Source organism: Hyperoodon ampullatus (assembly GCF_949752795.1).
Source record: "Hyperoodon ampullatus genome assembly, chromosome: 9".
In the NCBI taxonomy this organism is placed as follows: Eukaryota; Metazoa; Chordata; class Mammalia; order Artiodactyla; family Ziphiidae; genus Hyperoodon; species Hyperoodon ampullatus.
This window is the reverse complement of record NC_136922.1, coordinates 73,998,446-74,020,945: the sequence shown is the minus strand read 5'-3', so window position 1 is coordinate 74,020,945 and position 22,500 is coordinate 73,998,446. Positions and strand designations below refer to the sequence as shown.

At 35.4% G+C, this 22,500-nt stretch overlaps 1 protein-coding gene across 1 annotated transcript in view; it reads right to left on the bottom strand.

Moving 5' to 3' along the window:
* The window catches only part of FOXP2 (forkhead box P2), a gene marked incomplete at both ends in the record, with an annotated part of 257,290 nt that overhangs the window by 4,959 nt on the left and 229,831 nt on the right, over positions 1–22,500 (bottom strand). The window contains 3 exons of the mRNA XM_079711324.1: positions 19,785–19,948; positions 20,716–20,785; positions 22,045–22,166. Of these exons, the coding sequence (XP_079567450.1) occupies positions 19,785–19,948; positions 20,716–20,785; positions 22,045–22,166 (356 nt within the window). The remainder of the gene's footprint in view (positions 1–19,784; positions 19,949–20,715; positions 20,786–22,044; positions 22,167–22,500) is intronic.

Genomic DNA, 22,500 nt, shown 5'->3' with positions numbered 1-22,500 from the left:
ATGACTGATGAACCAACTAGTTGTTACGGTATCGCGCAGACATACCCAGAATTTTAAACGTTTATTAAATCTAATGTTATATTCCCAAAGTACCCTATAAAATATACAAATGAAATCTTCTAGTAAGATTACTTGTGAAAGTTCAAATTCATTTAATGACTTTTATTAAAAAATGATGTTTTGATTTAATAATCATTATAAGTTGAATTTATAATTTTAGATTTTCCAGGTTCAAGCTGGGATTCAGAACATTTTACTGAATGTCAAACTCTTAAGTACTGGAAATGATTAGAATAAACTCCTAAGGTTAATACAATAGCATCTTTTTTTAACTAGTTCTCATAAATGACCTATGAATATTCAAAACTTTCAAGCTTAAATAGATGAATATTTCTAAACAGATATTGAATAGCTAGCAAGACATACACAGATATCTATGGGATTAACCTCAAGTCAATTAACATTATTCTGAGCATCTAATAATTTTAGCTAAAGATCTGACTTCTTTTGTAGTTGGTTTGTCTTAATGTTCTCAAGGCTCTGAGAAGACCTAGGAGGTCTCCCTAGTCTGACTCTCTTTCCTAATCCCCTGTTCCACTTCCACTGTCCCCTCAGCTGGAGCTGAGGGTCTGAGTATCTGATTCATTCGTGTTTTACTTTTCTGGGTTGGATTTTTATTTGAATAAAGAACCTGTGGAAAAGTCTCAAGTTCCAGATAAAGAGGAATAACAAATGGGATGTCTTTCTAAAATACAAACACATAGAATTCTTTTTTTTAAAGGATCACTATAAAGGCATGTTCCATTACCTTCTCAGAGAATTTTAATACACAAGGAATTTATTTCATTATGTCATTGCCTTGTACAAAAATCTATCTGAACTGAGACACAGGGGAATGAGACAGGATTGAGCCAAAACCCTTCAGCCATTCTCCACAGTTAGGCTGCAACCTCCCTGTGTACAACAGTGCTTCTGAATAATAACTTCTACTCCCGACTCAAAACATCCCCCTTAAAATATCATGTTAAATTCCTACTCCAAGTCGTTTTTTCATGCTTAGTCTGCGCTTTCCTCTTCAACTCACCATGTGTGCACAGAACCTGGCATTCCCTTCCTCACTGCATTCTACCTATGCACATCCTGTCTACCATATAAGGACCAAGTTATAACTTATCTACTTCTAAAGAGTTTGTTTGACCTGTCTGGCTTTCACTGACCTCCTACTTCAACCCTCCAAAGCATTTTTTTTTTTTTTGGATCATTCTGTTACCCAAAACGATAGAATCTTGGAATCCTAACACTGTATCAAACATAATTTTATCCAATGCTCCTGTTTTACAGATGAAAAAATGAGTAACTTTCCAAGAGTTATGACAAATACAGGCAGAGCCAGGACTAGTACACAACTGGCCTCTGGAATGTTTCTTGGAACCTGGTTATTCTTGCTATCTCACGTTGCCTTCATCACATGTACTGTACTGAACCCTTTCTGGGGGTGGCTGTACTGTGTCTTGCCTACTAGACTATGAATTTCACAGATCAAGAGAGCTGTATCCATAGCAAGCATCTAGTAAATATGGGTTAACTGAATAAACGATGTGCCATCAAGGCATTAAGAGTTTCATTTGTATCAACTATAAAAGAGAAAATTTCTCTCTGGAATTAAGTGTTCTTAGAATCCTTTCGCTCAGAATTAGTTTGTGAACAAGGTATCAGACCTGAGAGAGATGTAAGTGAAATTTTCCCTTAAGGCTACAGTGTTAGGCTGCTCATTTACTAAAATGAACTAAAACCAGAGTCAATAATTATGAATGCTCAGTTCTTAAAAATATCCGATTGCCACCAATACAATGTCTAAAAAAGAAATAAAATGTAGCAAGAGAAGTTTAAGTATCCCAGGGAATAAAATTGCTTGAAAGTTATAGTACCTATGCCTATACATTGGTGGAATCCTTTTCAATAAAAATACAATTCTATCATGATTATCTCCATTTATATTAGGTTTCTCACTTTTGGATCTCAGAGAGCTCCATGTTTTCACATGTCCTGTAGGCCAATTCAAAGGAAATGAAACCCAAGGAAACCACATGCCTTCGGTGGGTTGTAGAATGAATAGGAAATTAGTCTCTTCTGCAGCCATTAGCAGTATCTTTCCCTTCTTCCTCCCATTATAGGATATGAGGGTCATTTAATTTATCTCTGGAAAAAAAGGGGCTACCTCTGTAGTGTTCATTTTTCCAAATTCTTCAGGATACCATGGGTTACACTATTATAGGATAATTAGATTTTCTCCCAGGAAAAATGCTCCCCTTCCCCAAAGAAACTCCTCTGACAATTCAAATAAAATAAAGGAAACCCTTTAAAGTAACTCCCTGTCTATGCAGCGCTCACCGATTCCTCCTTACACATCCTCTTCTCCAGTTGAATCATATAAAGGTTTTTAATTAACAGGGTATAATTTAATACAATAATTTTTATGTATTTAGTATTTTGATTAACTTATAAGTGTAGCATAAGTAATCTTGAATAATTTAGGCACTTCATTTATAATCTTGAGTCATGCAGCAGTGGTTAAGTGGTTAATACTATAGTGTTTAAGAATTCAGTGAGCTTTGAGGATAAAATGCTTGGGTTTAAACACTGGCTCCTTTACTTCCTAGCTGTGTGACTTTGGGGAAGTTACTTAATGTCTCTGTACCTCTGTTTCTTTATTCATAAAGCAGAGATAATAAAGTACCTACTTTACATAGTAGTTATGAGGAGTAAATGATTTTTTGTGTATGCAAAACACTTGGAACAGTGACTGGCTCATAAGTGGTCAATGTTAGATACAGTCATGATATAATTACAACCTTAAATCCTTTTTTGGAAGAAGTTATAGTATAAGTACATGAATTGCTTTTTAAACAACGTATGAACTTAATTAGCTCTAAAAACATTTTAGCCCTTCTACAAATTAAGACTTTTATTTCTATATCAGAAAAGTCATAAAACAAAGATATAAGTGCCCCACATACCAAATGCCAGGCATTAGGGCTATTAAAGTAATGACTAGCTACACTTCCTTAAAAGTACATTTAAGGTATAAAAGGGACAAAATAACACAACATATTACTATAATTATTCTGAAGAATTATTTACTAACACATTTCTGAACACTACGACACTAAGCCAAAATCTCAGGTCCTGTCTCTGACCATTTTTAGATCAACAGAAGAAAGTAAACTTCAAAGTAGAAAGACCATTGTTGAAATGTTTGGTAGGCGGAGCCCTGGCACCTACACTCCTCAGCCATCCCATCCCAGGCCTCACCATAACTTGTCAGTGAAATCATTAACATACATGCATTGAGTGGTCCAGGCCTGCATCACATGTGCTATGTACACTGAAGTTTATGAAGTCTGATAATATATATTCAGCTGGAGAAACCTTAAATAGATGAACTCAAAGTTGACTAAAATATGCAAATTTTAAGAGACATAGCAATATATATAAGCCTGAGAGACAATAAATTTTCTGCCAAAAGTTCTTTTATGCTGTGGGTTGAGTCAAGTCACCTGTGTCCATAATGGCATAAAGAGCATCAATCTCACTTTGACAGGAAAAGCCAATAACATTATAATTATCTCCTATTGCCAATGATTAATTTAACGCGTTCATTGCGTACCCTCTAGATATAAGGCACTGTGGAGGCATTTAAACATCTATCAAAGAAGTTGCAGTCTGGTATGGGAGAAATATGTACTCAAATATGTACACAATTGCCAGCCATAAGTGTCCTAAGAGGAATAGCAATTAAGTGATACTGGAGGGGTTAACAGCTGGGAGAGATTATTTGCCTCTAAGCAGAATCCCAAAGCATCTATACTCCTAATGGAATTCATTAAAGACAGTAAAGGAAGAACAAGTTCAGATGGACAGACGAGAGAAATTCTTTTTTTTTTTTTTTTTTTTTTTGCTGTACGCGGGCCTCTCACTGCCGTGGCCTCTCCCGTTACGGAGCACAGGCTCCGGACACACAGGCTCCATGGCCATGGCTCGCGGGCCCAGCCGCTCCGCGGCATGTGGGATCTTCCGGGATCGGGGCACGAACCCGCGTCCCCTGCATCGGCAGGCGGACTCTCAACCACTGCGCCACCAGGGAATCCCGAGAGAAATTCTTGACTATCTATCCTGGTGATAAAACTCTTTCTGGGTTTGAAGAAGATATATTGTGGATGGTTTGGATATTCATCAGGCCATTTTTCCTCCCTGATTTGAAATTTATGCATGACTCCTTTCAGTTTCGATTTGAGGTGTCTTACAGATTAAGCTGCAGTCCTTAAAAGAGCCCTTAATAATAAGTAAAGTAGAAGCTACTTTGAGCAAATAGAATGAAACTATTGAAACCGAGGACTTAGGTTTTTTTTTTTTCCTTAACTTATGAACAAAAAGAAAAAAAATACTAGTGGAATAATTGATTTCTTATTGTCTCATCTGTGAGATCTTGAATAAAGGATAATAAATAGACTTATTTGTAACGTATCTTAAGGCTATGAAGTCTGGATTGGATAATCTCCCCAGCACTTCATTTGTTTACTGGGCACCTAATACATACTAGGCATCTAGGTTATCACAGAAGAGTACAAATTTCCGGCACAGAAGGGCAGAGACAGCAGGTAGACATATTTACCTTGACAGTCACTTTAGTAGTTCTTCTAAACCTGATAAAATATGTCCTATTCCTTTAAGTGGATTTGGAAGTAACTTCATCTTTGATTTTAAAGCAAATTATCCATTTGGTAGATAATGAGTATTCATTTAAACGAGAATCCAGGAATTAATTGTGAACAGTTTAAAAATTGTTCTGGGCTTCCCTGGTGGTGCAGTGGTTGAGAGTCCGCCTGTCGATGCAGGGGACATGGGTTCGTGCCCCGGTCCGGGAAGATCCCACATGCCGCGGAGCGGCTGGGCCCGTGAGCCATGGCAGCTGAGCCTGCGCGTACGGAGCCTGTGCTCCGCAACGGGAGAGGCCACAACAGTGAGAGGCCCGCGTACCGAAAAAAAAAAAAAAAAAAAAAAAAATGTTCTGTCCATGAAACACAAGATTTCCAATTCAACTATTCCAAATCCACTACCTACTATTTACTACAGAAAAGCAGTGATTTAAATTTCTTGCTTGAAGAAGGAATAGCCAACCTCCTAATTTGATGTAATTTACACTTAGGAGAATTAGAAAGCTGTTTGGAACTTCTTTAGATAGTTACAGGGAAAGTATTCAGTGATGGAGAGGCATAAAGTCTGTTAATACTTCCTGACAGAAAGGTTGAAAGTCAGTAGCTGACATGGAAGTACTTCTACAAGGATAAACATTACTTCTTGCTAGAAGTGAAAAAATCAATTCAATAAACATTATTTGCAAACTACTGGTCTAGGGGCTGATACGGAAAATGGTTCCTGTTCTCATACAGTTTTTAGTCTAATAGAGGAAATAAGACATACACACAAGTACTTCGATGCCAAGCAGAATGTGATCTATACCATAAGAGACAAAGTGTTATGAAAGAGGGGAGAGAAATTCTGGCAATGCATTCAGTCAATGATCTATGACTGAGGAAGTTGTCACTTCACGTAGGCTTTGAGATATATGAAGATGTTCACTACGCAGAGTTGAGGAAAAGGACATTCTGAGTGGAAATGGGAAAAATAGAGAATTTTATATGTGTTGTAGGAACACTGAGAGTGTGTAGAGGCCATGGGGAAAGGAGGGTTGGTGATAAAGAAATATGTTAGAAAGCAGAACAAGGTCAGATGGTGAAGGGCCCTTGAGTTGCATTTATGGAGTTTAAAATTTATTCTCTGACAGCTGAAGGGCTATTGATGGTTTTTGAGCATGGCAGTGAAAAGATAGAAGAGTTTTAGGAGGATTAATTTGCAAAGCGTAGATGGAACGTAAGCCACTGGAGGTAAGGTAACCAGCTAGTTTACTAAAACAGTGTAATAAGGTCATGATGGCCAGGAATAAGGTAGCAGGATTAGAAATGTGGAGAGAAGTGAAGAATTAAGGCTATTGGTTGTGGACTAAAAAGTTTTGTATATACTGCTTTTAAATTTATATGTATGTGAAATAGTTCCCTTTTATACTCTACCAAGAAGATAGAAGAGCCTAAATCTCTGTCAAAAATTCTAAAAGTTAAAATAGATGATGACTCTTCATAACTCATTCAGTTTTGATGAATCTTTATATTTGTCATTTTAATCGCTCGAGGAAGAGGGGAAGCAGATCCTGGAATGCCTGGATATCAGAAAGTAGAAGATGGGAAGATTTTGAAACAAATTTCTCTACAGTCCCCATTGTGATTAAGCTGCTAGTAGAAGCAATGGCCACGTTCATAAAGGCTGCTGATACTTGATCTCTGGAAACTTTGTTTTTAATTTTCAGTCTGAGTTCTTATGTCATCTTAAAGAAAAATATATTTTAAACTGAATATTGAGGGAAAATGGCATAAAAAAAGTGTAGACACTTTTTCAAGTGAAAAAATACAGTATATCCAGGGATGAGTAGCAAAGAAGAAAAGGGTAAGTCTTTTTAAAAGTAGGTAACATATACCCTTGAGGGTCTTGCTAAGGATCTCCAAATAATTGGTGAATTTTCAATGCCCCTACCCTATCATCAGCTTGGAGATTAATGAACTCTAAGCTATGGTTCCCAAATTCCTGTCCAGTCTCATCCTACAGTTATTCCTCTCTAGGCAGATTGTCCATGCCAAGGCAAAAGAATGATCTATTCTCTGAATGAGGCTCATGCTTTATATCTTAGTCACCTTTGCTCATACCCTCAAATCCTTTGTATCTATCTTCTCTTTCCTCATCTCTGCTTAATGTTAGGTTGAAAAGTTTAAGATTGCTATTTCTGTAAGCAAAAAAGAACCCAGTCAAATATCAATAATTTCATAAAGTTCAACCTAAAAATTGATTTCATGTTAAGCATAACTCAAAGCTATCTCCTCCACGAAGACTTTCATGATTCTCCATGTGCATGTGTACACTTAATTTGCAATTTGGTTATAACTCTCTTCCTTCCTTTACTTGGACTCTCTCCTTATCTTTGTACATATCCATCCCTCGATTAGAGTTCTACCTCTTTGTAGATAACAGATCATCTGCCAGTTTCCAACAGACTATGTCGCACATAATAGGTGCTCAAGAAATGTTTATTCAACTTAAATGAATGAAACATCTCTGCTCCATTCAACCTGCCAAGCCTCTATCAGAAGGAAATGCAAAGTAGCAGTTGGTTTTTATGCTCTAGTTTAATTGCTCAGTGTTATGGCCCACCCTCATAATGGTATATACCAAAAACACAAAGAGAGACTAGCTACATTAATAGACTGATTTGTTGCCTAAAGAAATGCGTTGCTCCTTTAGTTGTGAAATTTATAAGTACCCAAGGCATCAATGAAAGGCAGAAGAAATGTTATTGTTGTCAACACCCTACAGCAGAGTCAAATTATAATGGAAAACTTTACCTTTTTAGACTGTGATCCCACTGTATATTATATAGAGAAATGTAAATTGTCTTCGTTTTCTCCTTAAGACTAAGTAAAAGATCCTATAAACTGTTCCTATTTTTTCTTTAAAATAAGGAACTACTATGAATAAAGTTCTCTGAAACTGAGATGTTCAAAACATGTTTAAGTCAATAGATGTTAGACTATAGAATCACAATGGTGTTTCTTTATTTAGATATCATCAAGAGAATAGATCATTCTTTTGCCTTGGCATGGGCAATCTTCCTAGAGAGGATTACCTGCAGGATGAAACTGGACAGGAATTTGGGAGCAATATCTTACAGTTATACAGCGTCATCATTTATGAGTAATTCAGTGGCACAATGTAAATTTGATTGGGCCCTTCATAAATACAATATTTTTTGATACTAATGATAAAAATTTTAAGTCTTAAATATTATGATAGATGTCAACAAATGCTGTGAAGAAAAACTTACAATTAATGGCTCATCTCTACAATATGGGCGATTTCAGGCAATGTAAAGTCAATTTAATCAAACATTTACAAGTCAAGACTAAAGGTAAGACTAGGTAAAATTGTTTTTATGTGGTTTACTCATTTTAGGAGACCCCCTTATATCTTTCTTCAGATAACCCTAGTTGTTTGAGAAAAAGTTAAATACATTAAATAACATATACTTATTGAAAAAGAGTAATAAACATGATACATGAGATATGATACATGATACATCTTAAAAATCCTATAAGAATAATTGCCTTAGCGTACCTGAAGGATATAACATGTTTCTGTCAGTAATTGTGGATCATTAATATAAAACACGTTACTCCCCAGATAACAGTCAAAAACCTATCCTCAGAAATAGCATTAAGGCCTTCATCCTTCAGTTTTACTATGGAAAATAATTTTATTTGGCCCAATATAGCAATCTTTATCCAGTAAAATGAATTTATATATAGAGTACACTGAGAAACATATTGAACATACTGAAATATGTGTAGACCTTAAACCACACATCTATTTCCTACTCAATACCGATTTATTAAAGTTCTTGACTTTTAAGTTTCTTGATACTTCTACTTAATTTAGTTTGTATACCTTTAACATACATGGGATACATTGATTAACACTAAAAGAAAATGTTTACAATCATACAAATTCTTCATCTCATATATTGTTATATCTTAACTGTTGATTAATGACATTAAAAAATATCAGAATAGACTGCGTATCGCTATAGGCTAAGGCTGTCCATTGATTTGCATAGGTTTTGACTCACAAAATAGCACCAAAAATTTTGTAATTAAAAGGAAATACTTAGAGAAGATGAGACTTCCTTTTAACTGTCTACAATGTCTATTTAGTAATTGGCACAAAGCCGTTGAATGAATAATGATAACTACTATAAGCATTTAAAAATCAAAGTGTATGATTAGCACTTTGTAATTTCATATGTGTTTGAATAAATTTTTATTCAATTAGTTCAAATTTGCCAATGGCAAAACCTTCATGCTTACCACATAAGTATCATTGTTTTGGAGATGTAAAATGGATTCCAAAATACAAACACAGACTCCTTTATTAAAATGAAAGATTTAGTTTCATGAGGCTCAGTTTTTGGTTTTGTTTGTTATTTTTGAGTAGCTATCCTGGAAGCTATAACCACATCAAATAAAACATTTTTAAAAAGTCATTTTTTTCCAAAGAAGTTTCACAGGGAAACTGGTAAAATAACTGATGCTCATTTAGAAAGCATATGAAAAATGGAGACTGTAGAAATTCATTTTTACTCATTTCCTTCTAGTATATGTACAAGGAAATGATATAATTATATTTGGAATTTAATGGTAGATTTACAAAAACTGCAAGTTTAGGTATCTCTATTTGTACAAAGGTTGAAATGAGAAACAATTCACATTTCTTAAATTAAACATTTGTAACTTTTAGAGTAATATTTTATTTAGGAAGTCTTTTAGTTTAACATATCACAGAAATAACCTAAAAAACGAAACTAAAGTTTTAAATGGAAAAGTTTACTTTTAAAAGAAAACATTTTGCAAGTACTTTCTAAAATGAGAAATGATCTTAGGCTAATCTGAGTAATTAAACAACTGAAGTTATTTATATAGTCAATAAGAAATTATTTAATTAATCCTATTTATGATTCTATTCTTTTGAAATGATAACTCTGATTTCTTTCACTATAATCTAGATTTTTATATTCTAAATTTAAGCACACATTAGAGAAATATTTAATTCTCGTGTACAGAAGTGAATAAGGTCATATAATTAAAAACAACTAGAAATGATAAATCAGCTCTTATTTTATCAATTAAGAAATTATAAAACAGATTTTTACTACTATGATTCAATATTTTTCCAATTTTATTGTTTTTCAAGACTGTTTTCTCTCTTGTAAATTAACATTTACCACAGACGTTCTTATGTTGAACGAACTGACCTTCCTTTCGATTTGGATGAGTTTGCACATAGTTGCCATTAGGACAGTACCCAGAACCATTATTCCAATTCAGTAGATTAAAATCCTGCTTATTTCTGGATGAAAAGGAAAATATTCCTCCTCTCAGAAATGTACAACCATTAAAAGAGGATAGAAAAATTGGAGTGAACAAATGATTCGTCATGCCATATATACCTTGTTTAGTTTGCTTTATTCAGAATGTAATAGAAAATGCCCTACAAAGTTTCTCATACCTTTTCACTGTGGCTAAGGACAAACAGCCAAATAAATTTTAATTTTTCATCTTGAAGTCAGAATACAACTTTAATACTAATATATTTAATACATCTTGTAACTCCCATATTCTATTTTCTAGAAAATGAAGCCATTTAAGTGTTTGATTGCAAAGGAATATTATATTCTGATAATTGTAATAACATTTTCTCTTCTAAGCTACACACTGCCATTCTTAAGAATGCATTTTATAATTCTATTCTACATCCCCAAAGATCTGACCTCAAGGTAGAATTCCAAAGTTCCATTTAAAGTCAACAGAAGTTCTAAGAAATATAACAAAAAGGTGGATTAAGGTTAATGAAACCTAATTTTATAAATTGCATGCATATATATGTATATAAAATTTCTCTAAGATTTCTTGTCCTTACCTTCAACATTATAATTTATTCAAATTTATACAACATTGTTTAAAGAAACTGGGTTTTACATGATTTGGAGGCTCACTCCCAAATGATTTCACATAGTTTTGCTGTAGTGCTGATTATAAACAGCACAATTAAATTCTTTAAGATTTACCATTTGATTTATAAAAGTAATAGATGTGATCAGAACAGCTGTAATAAAATGAAAATATAAATGTAATTACTTTGATCATTGAGGAGTACAAATATACTATGCTCAATCTCAGAATCAAAATAGTTGCCCATTGAGATACAATTGGTACCATTCCATTTTGTGTCTCATAAATGGTAGCTTTCAATAAACATTCAGGTATAGACTAAGGACTTTTATATTTCTAATCTATTGGTCAGAGAAATAAAAGAAAATCTAAATTACATCTTGACATTTGGCCATTAAGTCAGCTTTGCTGCTGCTCCACAACTCCTTTGAACCATTCATCCAAAAATCATTTTTGCCTTGTTCCTTGGACCAAGTTTCAGTCAGAAATGTCAGGATGGGCATATGGTACACAAAGTATATGTTCCTGTTTCTCTCTAATTTCTCATTGATAATTAGAGTTCTGATTCCTTGAAGATCAGGACCTCAAAGTCCTATCGTTGGGTTATAGTATGGCTCTGGGCAGCCCTCGCTGACATGGTTCACCCATCTTTTCTGGACTGTTGTCTATTTCCTTTGCCAAGCTGCCCTGATGGGATGCTGCCCATTCACTGCTCGCTCCTGGTGAAGCTGTTTCTTGGATATTTTGACAGAGATGGTTCTTCACCAGGATTACATATGGTTCGTGTCATTACGTCTATCTAATCTCTGAGACTGGCTGCTCTGCTGGAGCTATTCCTTTGTTCAAATTAAACCATAGGACTGACTCAATGTTCAGTTTCCTCCTGAACTGTGCTTAGCTATGCTCTGTTAGTTCTTAGCATGAGAATGGAATAGGGAGTAAAAACAGTATCTTTTATTCTAAATCTAGTGGATTATGTCCTTCTCTGACCTGCTAATTAACAAAAGGGACCTGAGATTTAGTGTTGCAAATGGTAAATTTATCAAGAGCTAGATAACATTATGTGACCAATGATTACTTCTGCTCCTGCCTTTTAAATGTCTTGTTGATGTTCTACCATTTTCAGTGCTCAAAGATTAAGATAATGTTGAGCAAACTGAAGAATGTCAGTTTCCACTAGTTATGTGAAATTACTTGGTCATCTGTTGCTTATATAAATTGTTTAATTCTATCCTAATGATAGAAATTACTTATGGAATGTAGGAACCCTGAGATCAAGTTCTAAACTGTGTTTACTGGTGTCAAAGTTTTTAAATACATTGTTGTACTTATTTGAAAGGTCAATTTAAAATTCTCCCAAAGTAGTCAAAATGCATATAATTTTAACACATATTAAAATAAAATTTCTTATGTAAAGTATCTTCACATTAAGTAATATTCTGAAGTGATCGTCAACTTTACATAATAAATATCTTTAGTCATAAAATACCCGTATCACCAAATAGACATCCACTCCCCTAAGCCCTATGTCAAAAGCTGAAGTTAAAATACCATATGGGTATACATGGGACTATGGTATTTTCTCCTGGTACTAGAAGGAAAAAATACTGAATAACAATATTCATTTTTAAACAATTCGGTCAATTACTTTTTGACCCTCAGCGAAAGAACATTTCTAAGGCTCAAAAAGTGTTAGTGCAAAGGAAGATGTACCTTCTAACAAAGTATCTTCTTTAGATATGAAACAGAAGCAGTAGGCTACAATACTGTCACCTAAAAGTTTTCTGACACCCTTTGCCTAAATTGCGGGCATTCATAACACAAAACTTAAATACCATCTGTATAGTTCTATAAAAATCCTTTAAAACCCTACAGGAACCCACAAATTTCCACTATTGGCACGGTGGGGATACAGCACTTTTTAGCTGAAGGCACTGTATCTCTGGGAGGATCTTTTTTATTAGGAGGCACTAGAATGAGCTGTAAGTGCCACATATGGGGACTGGAATAATGTAAAAAAGAACAGCGGCTACTGAGCCATACTTGTAGCACTTAAAAAAAAAAGATGAGATAATAAAGAGCTGGCATAGTCATAAGTTCTGTACCATCACTTTGGAAAGAGATCTCAAAGCTAACTAGCAAAGTTAATAAAAAAGTTTAGAGGTTAAATAAAAATAGAATTAAATCAGAATGAAAATTATGAGGCCCAGAAATGTTAGGGGAAAAAAATTAAAGATAAATGAAAAATTGTGAATTAAAAAATCTGTGAAGACATGTAAAGCAAAAATATGCTTTTATGTTTAGATCTCTTCTTAATGCAACTTAATGATCCAAAACATCAGCAAAAAATAGTGCAGGCTTAACAGGCATGAAAACAATGGGCATTCCACTTGTTCAAGTTGTCAGTCACTTTCAACTACTTTCCTCTGATATACAGAGCCACTCCAATTTCAAATGCTTTTGTCCACAGAAAGATCTAAGATCTGTAGGGATTTTATATAAAATATCACCAACCAAAGGTGTAGGGTCTGCAAATTCTACATGTGCCTACAAACAGCAATTTAAATTTTAAGACAGCCACAGAGAATAGAAGGAAGAAAGGTAATATTATATACTTGAACATTTTCATTATGTTTCATGACACTTCACAATTTATATTAGATTTTCAATACTGTTGCACAAAACGGGCATCTAGCAGTCCCTTTTAGCTGTCTTTGGTTGCAAAGTATTATTGCTAGGAGAGGCTGAAGTTTATCATTGGAGTGATATAACAAACTGAGGTTCTCAAGAAGCAGAAGATGTTGTAAAGATGACTGACCGGGACATGCAATGCCTAGAAAGTTCTGGGGCGTGTAGAATGTGCATTCAACATGTTAATAAAAAAGATTAATGTGATCTCCATTGCAGTCCTGGAGTAACACTACACTACTCCTTTTGTGCAATGCCACAGACCTTGATTTCCTTACCCTAAAGTTTTGGCTTCGAAGAACACAACAAATATATTTTCTAGCCTTACATGAGTCATATTAACATTCTGATTCTATATAGACGTTCATTAACTCGCAAACTTCAAACATTTGCTTTAATAAGAGGCAGAAAAAATAATCACTTGCAACTAATATAGAATATTAGCAAGTAGAACTTTGAAATGGCACAGAGGCTAAGAGGATTCAGGAATGACATGTAAGAAATGATCTGAAAACTCAACAGTAGGAGACTCTAATAATCAGAAAGGGGAACGAACGGCATGACAATGGAAGGCTTTGTGCGTGGAGCCCTCCATACAAAACCAGCTCAGGAAGAACATTCGTTTTGATCTCTAGAAACAAAATTTGAAAATATAAAAATGGGAACCTCATTTAACATTTTCATAAGAGAAAGAAAAGGCAAACCTGAGCCAACTTACTGAGAGTGAGGAGAAACAACTGCTTAATAAAAAAGAAACAACGGATTTGAACTAAATATGGCGGGTACATCATTAAATTTCTCTTTTTGCCTCAGGTTTGGAAGGAGACAGGAAATGGACTGATTCTACCAGTGTGAGTTCACCTTCCAGGTCTTCTCCAAATGTTTTCTTCTCTTTTCATTCACTTAAGTCTAACACATGGGAGAAGAAAGTAAGTTCAAATTATTTCCACCTGATCATAGCATCAATCCTAACTCTTCAGGTAGTTTTTATAAGAGGCAAACACCAGTATAAAATAGGAATCTACATAATCTATAAAACTCCGAAAAGTCAGGTAATCAGGGAATATTGGCGCTGAGGTGAAGAAGGGAAGAGTATTATAAATTGTAATGATACGTAGACTCTTACAGGAAGTATTCTTTACTTTTGTTCAGACCGTGATGGGTCTAGATCTCTTACAACAGCAGCAGAAAATAAATTTTAGAAATCTACTTGATCGAAAAGATTCAAAACAATTTCAAAAAATTATTAGGTAAAATCTGTATTATTCCACCTGATTTTAACCTGTCCTACTTTCTGCTAAAATCCTCTTGAACATACATCTGATTAATACTGTATTAATCGCAATAATTTTTTTTTTCATTTCACCTTCAACAAGATAAATAAAATTTAACAAGGTCTGGGAGGATAATCACGAATGCGGTGAAGGCCTGTCACTTGCTATTGACATAACTTTGGACAATTAGAAAATACATATTAACTAAATAATTAAAATTAAAAATAAAAGTTCACAAACACACTCTGCCAATATTTAGAAAGATCTCTTAGCTAGCATTCTATTTCATTATCTCTTCTCCCTAAAAATCTCTTCTTCTCCCTTCTTCAGAGTTCTAAGAGAATCCTGGATTGTACTTTTGGAGAGATTACCTCATGAAGTCAAGCCATTTCTCATTAACTGTCACCTCCCATTTGATTCTTCATAATCACTATCATATGGTTATTGAGTGCTTACTTTGTATGGTATAATGTGTTTGGAGTTTCATATACTATAATATGTCTAGAACATAGTCTTTGTCCTTAAGCGACCTGCCATTAAGCCAGAGATAACTGCAAAATGAGCATGCACACGTGCAAGCACACATGTGCGTGACAACACAAACACACACACACACACGCTGCGTTAGTTCCAGATAATGATATAAGCAGCCAGCTCTTCAGAAATGTGGAGCAGAGTGTAGGTCCTGACTGCAAAATTTCTTGGGAAAGCCTCCTGGAAAAACAGGATGAGGCCCTTAAGGAAAGGTAGAATTTAGGTAAGAGAGGAGAATGAAAAGGGAAAGGGAAGAAAGGCAAAGAGTTAAGGCAAAATAAATGCACTAGTTTGGCAAAAGCCTTCATTCAGGGCACTCTAAGAGTGAAAGCCACAGTGCGGGGAAGTGTTACATATGGAGCGTCAAAATGAAGAATATGGATGATAATTTGGCCTCTCTTGTTCTCTAAAAATAATTTATAAGAAGCACTAAAACATAGTTATTCTACTCTTCCAAAGCTTCAAAACATCTTTTCTATCAACCTCAGGAATACTTCTTTATTTTACTCTTCTGGAATTGAATAAAAAGACTAAATGAAGAAACAGTTTCAGTTTTGTTGTTTCCTGAATCTAAGGACATTTAGGTTCTTGGATTCAGCAAGTAGGATAATACTGAATTCCTCACCGTTTTCTCCCTTGAGCCCGTCCTCTTGTGCCCTCTATTTCTCTTCACAGGCTTTTACAGTTGCTATGATTTTTCCTAATTTTCCTCTTTGTCCCCAGCATTCAATCCGTTGTCTTGTTCTGTATTTCTCTTCACAGCATTTTTTGTATGGATTCCTTGCTGTCCACTCGCTGTCTTGTACTTAAGTCAGATACTACGTCCTGCAAGGACTCATCTTCTGTTTCCAGTCTATCCCAACTCCAGAATATCCTACCTCACTTGAGTTTCATTCAGGCGTGCTTCATTCAGTACACGTTCACATTACTCTTCCTAAAGCACATCTCTGGTCATGTGAAACCCAAGCTTATAACATTAGTAAGTTCCATACTGATCAAAACAAACACCATAACTTGACATTTAAAGCATTCAACAGTCTGGTCTCCTTTCATATATTCTACATTCCTGTCAAACCTCATATGCAATGTTCTCCAGGCACATATCCTGAGCTCCTGTTCTGGGTTGATATTATTCTATTTGGATTGTTCGTTGCCTCCAACCTCAGATAACATCTTCTTATCTCAAAACTCTCTTATCTCATTGAGTCTGAGTAAGGTGCTCCCTACCATAAATTCCTGTCTCACATTCTTTCACTTCTTATGGATCTGCTTACTTCATGAATTATAAGAGGAGGTGGGAGGAAAAGCAAAGGGACTGATTTTCAAAGAAAGTAACCATACAGTTATGGAGAGCCTACAAAAAATGTATTAAAATGCAAAATATTTTTATATTGTTTATGGTCTCCTTTACAGCAGTAATGAGGTATTACAAGAGGTAATATAAATCAGTAACTCTGCATACGATCATGACTTACCTCACTTTCAGCTGAGAAAATTGAGGAAACAAATAAATCGTACTCAGCTATTAAGTGCTAAATCTGGGATTGGAACCACCACAGTCTGTCACCAGAGCTCATATACTAATACCACTAGGCCCCTCTGCCTCTTGCTGACAGTTGCATCAGCTTAACTTACTCCCTCCCCTCCCCCAACCAATGACAACAAGGACCAGTACCATGATTTCATTTCAGGACACATGACTATGCTACTGAAATGTAAACAAATTCTTTCACTTCTGCTTAATTTTCAAAAAGTACTTTGAAGTGCGTTCAATTATATGCAGACAAATTTTTTTTTTTTTTTTTTTTTTTGTCTGTACGCGGGCCTCTCACTGTTGTGGCCTCTCCCGTTGTGGAGCACAGGCTCTGGACGCGCAGGCCCAGCGGCTATGGCTCATGGGCCCAGCCGCTCCGCGGCACGTGGGACCTTCCCGGACCGGGGCACGAACCCGTGTCCCCTGCATCGGCAGGCGGACTCTCAACCACTGCGCCACCAGGGAAGTCCATATGCAGACAAATTTTGATGGAGAGAATTAGATAATATTTTCTTTTGTCTAATAATGTACATAAAATGCCTTTTAAGTCCGAGCATCTTAAAACTCTATAAAGATGAAGATATAGAATACTGAAGTGACATTCCATCAATAACATTTGACATCCAACATACAAAATGTTAATGACAGCAGCAGAAACAGATTCAGAGAGAGAATGTTGACTCAGTATTCTGCAAGATAATTAAACATGATTATAATTTATATAATTTAGGAAAAACCAAGATTTGGTCTTCCTCCAATTTTTGTCTTTTCTGAAATCTATTTCCAATAAGCCGAGGGAAGCTTTCCTTTTATCTCTCTATGGAAAAAACACATAAATATTTTTCACATGCACTAATTCATATAAGCATAAAATGTACGATATATTGACTAAGAACATCTTAGTTTTCTAAGCCCATAGTGGCACTACATCAGGCATTAAATATACAATTTTTATATATTGTTTTACACACACTATTTTTTCTGAGGTATCTTATAGTTAAAGTGTAACTAAATAACAAAATGAAAAAATCGAAAATATCAATTGCCAAACGAAAAATACTAGTAACCTAATAATGCTGTAATTTAGCCCAATTATTATTTCGGGTTCTAAAACACAATGTTTAATAAACTATCGTATTGACTCATCCATTTTTTATTTTAATATCCTTATCACTGGACACATATGTTTTAAAAACCACCTTCCTACATACCCTCTATATATCGTTCGTAACAACTCCTATATATCATATAGGAGTGCAAGGAGTTGCATTAATAGCTGAAACACTTTTATTACGAATACTTTCATTTCTCTGAGATTGGTCTTTTTTAAAGGGGGAAAACAGCATCTAACTCTTGGTTGCTCTTTAAAGTTTTATTGTTTTAGCATTTGATACAGGGAGCGAGCGTCCGCATACTCAGGAGAATGGCTGAAAGTAAAAGGCCTCAAGCTACCTACTGCATAGCTGAGAGGATAAAGCAGGGATATAAAAACTTTTGTTGGATTGCTCACTTGCCTTGTGTGAGAGCACCGCTATTCTTAGGAGCATATATCCATATGTTCTCTCTACTTCCAGTTTTATCACTTCTTTTGTATTATTAAACACATCTAAAGACACTTCCAAAAGACAAATTTTTCCATTTTGAAAAAGTAATGGTTTGGAACCTGATAAAATATATTAATGTTCACCGTGTGTTTTTTACAAAGGTGATAGAGTAAAAGTGCTATAAAGCAATTGGGCATGTGGTCTTAAAGACATTAATATGTCAAATAGAATGAGATGTCTCAAAAATCAACAAAAATTATATCCGGTGAAAGGTCAAATGGAAATAAGCTGCTAGAAAGACCATATTTCGCTTTCAGGCCTCTGACTAGATACTTAGTACAAAAATAGGGGAGGAAAATGTAAGAATGAGAGGAAGTACTATTCTTACCTCAATAACCTGAAATTAGAAGTATGTGATGTTTAACTCTCAGAAGTATGGACATTAAGTTAAAACTCATTCTAACAACTGAATGGATTGTTCAGGATTCAGATTCTAACTTTTCCTCCTGAGCTCTAAGTTCTAGCAGGGTCCATACTTTTTTTTTTTTTTTTTTTTTTTTTTTGCGGTATGCGGGCCTCTCACTGTTGTGGCCTCTCCCGTTGCGGAGCACAGGCTCCGGATGCACAGGCTCAGCGGCCATGGCTCGCGGGCCCAGCCGCTCCATGGCATGTGGGATCTTCCCGGACCGGGGCACGAACCCGCGTCCTCTGCATCAGCAGGTGGACTCTCAACCACTGCGCCACCAGGGAAGCCCCATACTTTTTAGTAAACAAGAAACTGATATGCTTGGCCTATTGAATAAGGCCAGGCATTTTTTCAAGTGTCATACACATTTCTGAAATCTACAATACATCAATTTTTAATACATCTACTCTCTCAGCTCCATTAAAAAGATGGTAGGGGAAAGATTTTAGAGTAATTAATGATATAGTTAGCTGCTAAATATTAATAGGAATCGTAGTCTTGCATAAAATATAACATATAAACCTTGCCAATACAGACGCACCAGTAATTAAAGTTGAATATGTAATTACACTGATTTATAAGACAGGCAAAAAGTTACACTTTACCAGCTTCTATGTAAACTGTGTCTAACAGTTAAACTTTGCATTTTACGGTTTATAAAAATGGGAAATATCTTGACTACAGTTCATAAATGGTTTAGAGACCTGTATAGTAGTAAAAATTATGACAACTTGTTCCATCATGAATATTCTTATTGGACCATACAAACCAAACTGTGATAATGATCCATAAGATGGAGACTCATCTTAGACACCGCTATACTCCCAAGAGAATGTTAGTAGTACTAAGAATTTGTAGAGAACTGCTAGCACAATCATTATAGGACACTGGAGAGAATCTAAAAGGATATAAAGCAGTTCTGATACACTTTTTCGTATCACAAACACGGTGCATTTTAACTCCATTTAAACTTGTATTTTTTACTTATCCACCATTCAAAACTTCAGAAGACTAGTAAATACCAGAAGCATAGGAATATCGGTTCTTCCCCTTTTGGAGTCTGTTAGCCCCACTTACATGTGCGGCTGAGGTGAGCAGCCCGGGCTGCTGTTCCCATTGCTGTCGATGTGATCCAGGGAACCATTGAGGTCTTCGTGGACAGCCTGCAGCAGGCCGCTGGAGGTGTTATTGATCAGTCCAGGGTTACTTAGCAAAGGTAAACTGCTCTCTGCCAAGGCAGCCTAGTGAAATGAAGAGGGTGTAAGACAACTTTGGAAATGCCCTTTCAAATACTTTTTAAAACATCTATCTTCTTCTAACAGGTTTCAATTCTGATACAGGTATTTTAGAAGCATTTCAATAAAATGTATGGGAAAGACAAACGTTCCTAACTGGCAACTTGTGGCAACAATACCAAGGAAATTAAGTGTGATGTTCAACTAGAAACAATAGTTCTCCAAGCAAACTTTCTCACTCATGTTTCAGCATCCCACATAATGAGATAGTGTATCCTCACGTATAGCGAAATACCCCAAGATAATATAAGCAGTTGCTCTGCTGTTTAAAAAATGACCAGAACTTAACTCAAAATAAAGAAGTCCTGACATTTGCCTCCTCTGCATAAAAATTATATATTATAATTAAACTTTAAAGTTTTTGCCACAAGCACCATGTTCCCCAACACTATGATGTGAAATCATTTATGACAGCCTGGATAAATATTAATGCACAGCCACATGCATTTGCAAAAGCTTCTATCAATCTAGCCTTTGCAGGAAAACCGAGTGTTCCAGATTTTGCCACAGGGTGTCCTTCTTGCTTCTTCACATCAAAAGTAGCTTGAATTAGAACCAGTGCTTTCTACAGTACTAGGTACTACAACTTACTTGGATGATAAACCAACTATTAAAAATAATCACAATCTCACCTAAATACAAAGCCAGGCCAAAAAAAAAAGCCAAAACATTCAGATCCGACGATAATGGGAAGGCACATTTAATGATATTACCTGTAAGCTGGCATTCAGAGCTGCTCCATAGCCTAAACTGGTAGGTATATTTTTTACTAAGGTTGGGCTTCTGGAAGAAAAAATATATATAAAGGTTATTTATAAGTCCAAATGTAAAGGATGTGGCTCTCAATAATCTCAGGTAAAAAGATACGTTTTGGCTTGTTGCCTCACACTATTAGTCCAGAATGCATGTATGTTAGACCACAGACCAGGTGACAGAGTCCAAATATGTAATTCTCTACATAGTATATATATATCAATTTGGTCCAGGAATCTAAGTAATGAAACTTTAGACTATGGTGTGCAGGCAAAGTGGGGCATGACCTTGAGGATCCCTAAACCTGTTTCTAGCTACGCGGAGGTTTTACTTCCAAGAGGAACAGCATTCATATAAAATTTAAAAAATGTAAATATACAACACAATTACCAATGCGATGCAATCAGGAAATAATTAATGGTTAATTTCTAGAACACCATGAATTAACATAACAAATTACCATAGTTAATTAAGTGACAACATAACGGATTAACTATTTCTTGAATGCAGAAATTAGCGCATCCTTGACTACAGAAATCAAAAGTGAAGCACTAAGAGCAGATAAAATACATTAAAGTCATGTCTTCAGAGAAGGTAGTAGTGGTTTGGGGGAGCAGGTAAATGCTACATGGAGTTAATTTATTCTGCCCAAAATGTGTTCTATTATATTTCTGACTTAAATTTGGCAGTTTTGTTCTCTAGGAAAACAAACAAAAACACATATCGATTCCAAACTTCCCAGACAGTAATTTTCTCACACTACCGTTTCTTGATCATCTCAACAGCCCTGAATAGATAGATAGCTGATGTGGTTGAAGAAAAAGCAGGGAGTGTCCAAATAATAAAGTTTGGCCAGGAAAATAAAGAGTAGGTGTGAAAAAAAATCACTATTCCTTATTAAAATCTTTTCATAAATTCATCACAAAAAGGTACTTAAGTTCGGGAATACCAGTGTCTGTAACACAAGCTTTATTTTCAAATAGCCTTTTGTGCTCTAGTAAAGGTTACAGTATTGTATAAAAACAAGTGTCTCCCTCTAGAAAGCATTTCCAGCCTGGAAAACAATTTTCTGATACAAAGAGAATCAACCCAAACAGTCTTGTGATAACTCTTATGGAAAACGTTGGGAGGATGCTGTTGATTTATACCGTTATACCTAGATTCAAAACGCAGTTCACTGACAAGGGACTGTTTGTTACCATCCCATGAGCACCCTACCCCCACCTTCAAGTGTTCACTTTTTGTGCTGGCTGCAGGATACAGGCTTCACAAAACTATCACAAACATACCCTGTTATCTTCTGTGACCTTCGCTTCTGGTATTCTACTTCATCCACGGTCCACACTGCTCCTTTAACATTTTCTACTCGAACAAAACACTTGTGCAGGCTGAGATTATGACGTACTGCATTCTAAATCAGACAGGAGAGGGGAAAAAGGCGGCAAAAAGAATACTGTTTAATAAGGCAGCCAAACACGCACTACATTATTGATCTTACTTAATCAGAGAAAAATCGTAACATGTTTAAGTATTAAAATCAAAATATGGCATGATATTGCAAACCCCAAAGTTACAAATTACTGGAATCTGCAGCTTGAACTTTGTGATAAGAGAACCTTCCGAGCTATTTTAATAATAGCTGTGTCAAAACCTTCCTTTCATTGAACTGGTCTAAATTGCAATATCTGTACAAATTACAGTATCTTTGAAAATGCCAGAACAATTAGGTCAGCTCTGTTGTGTCC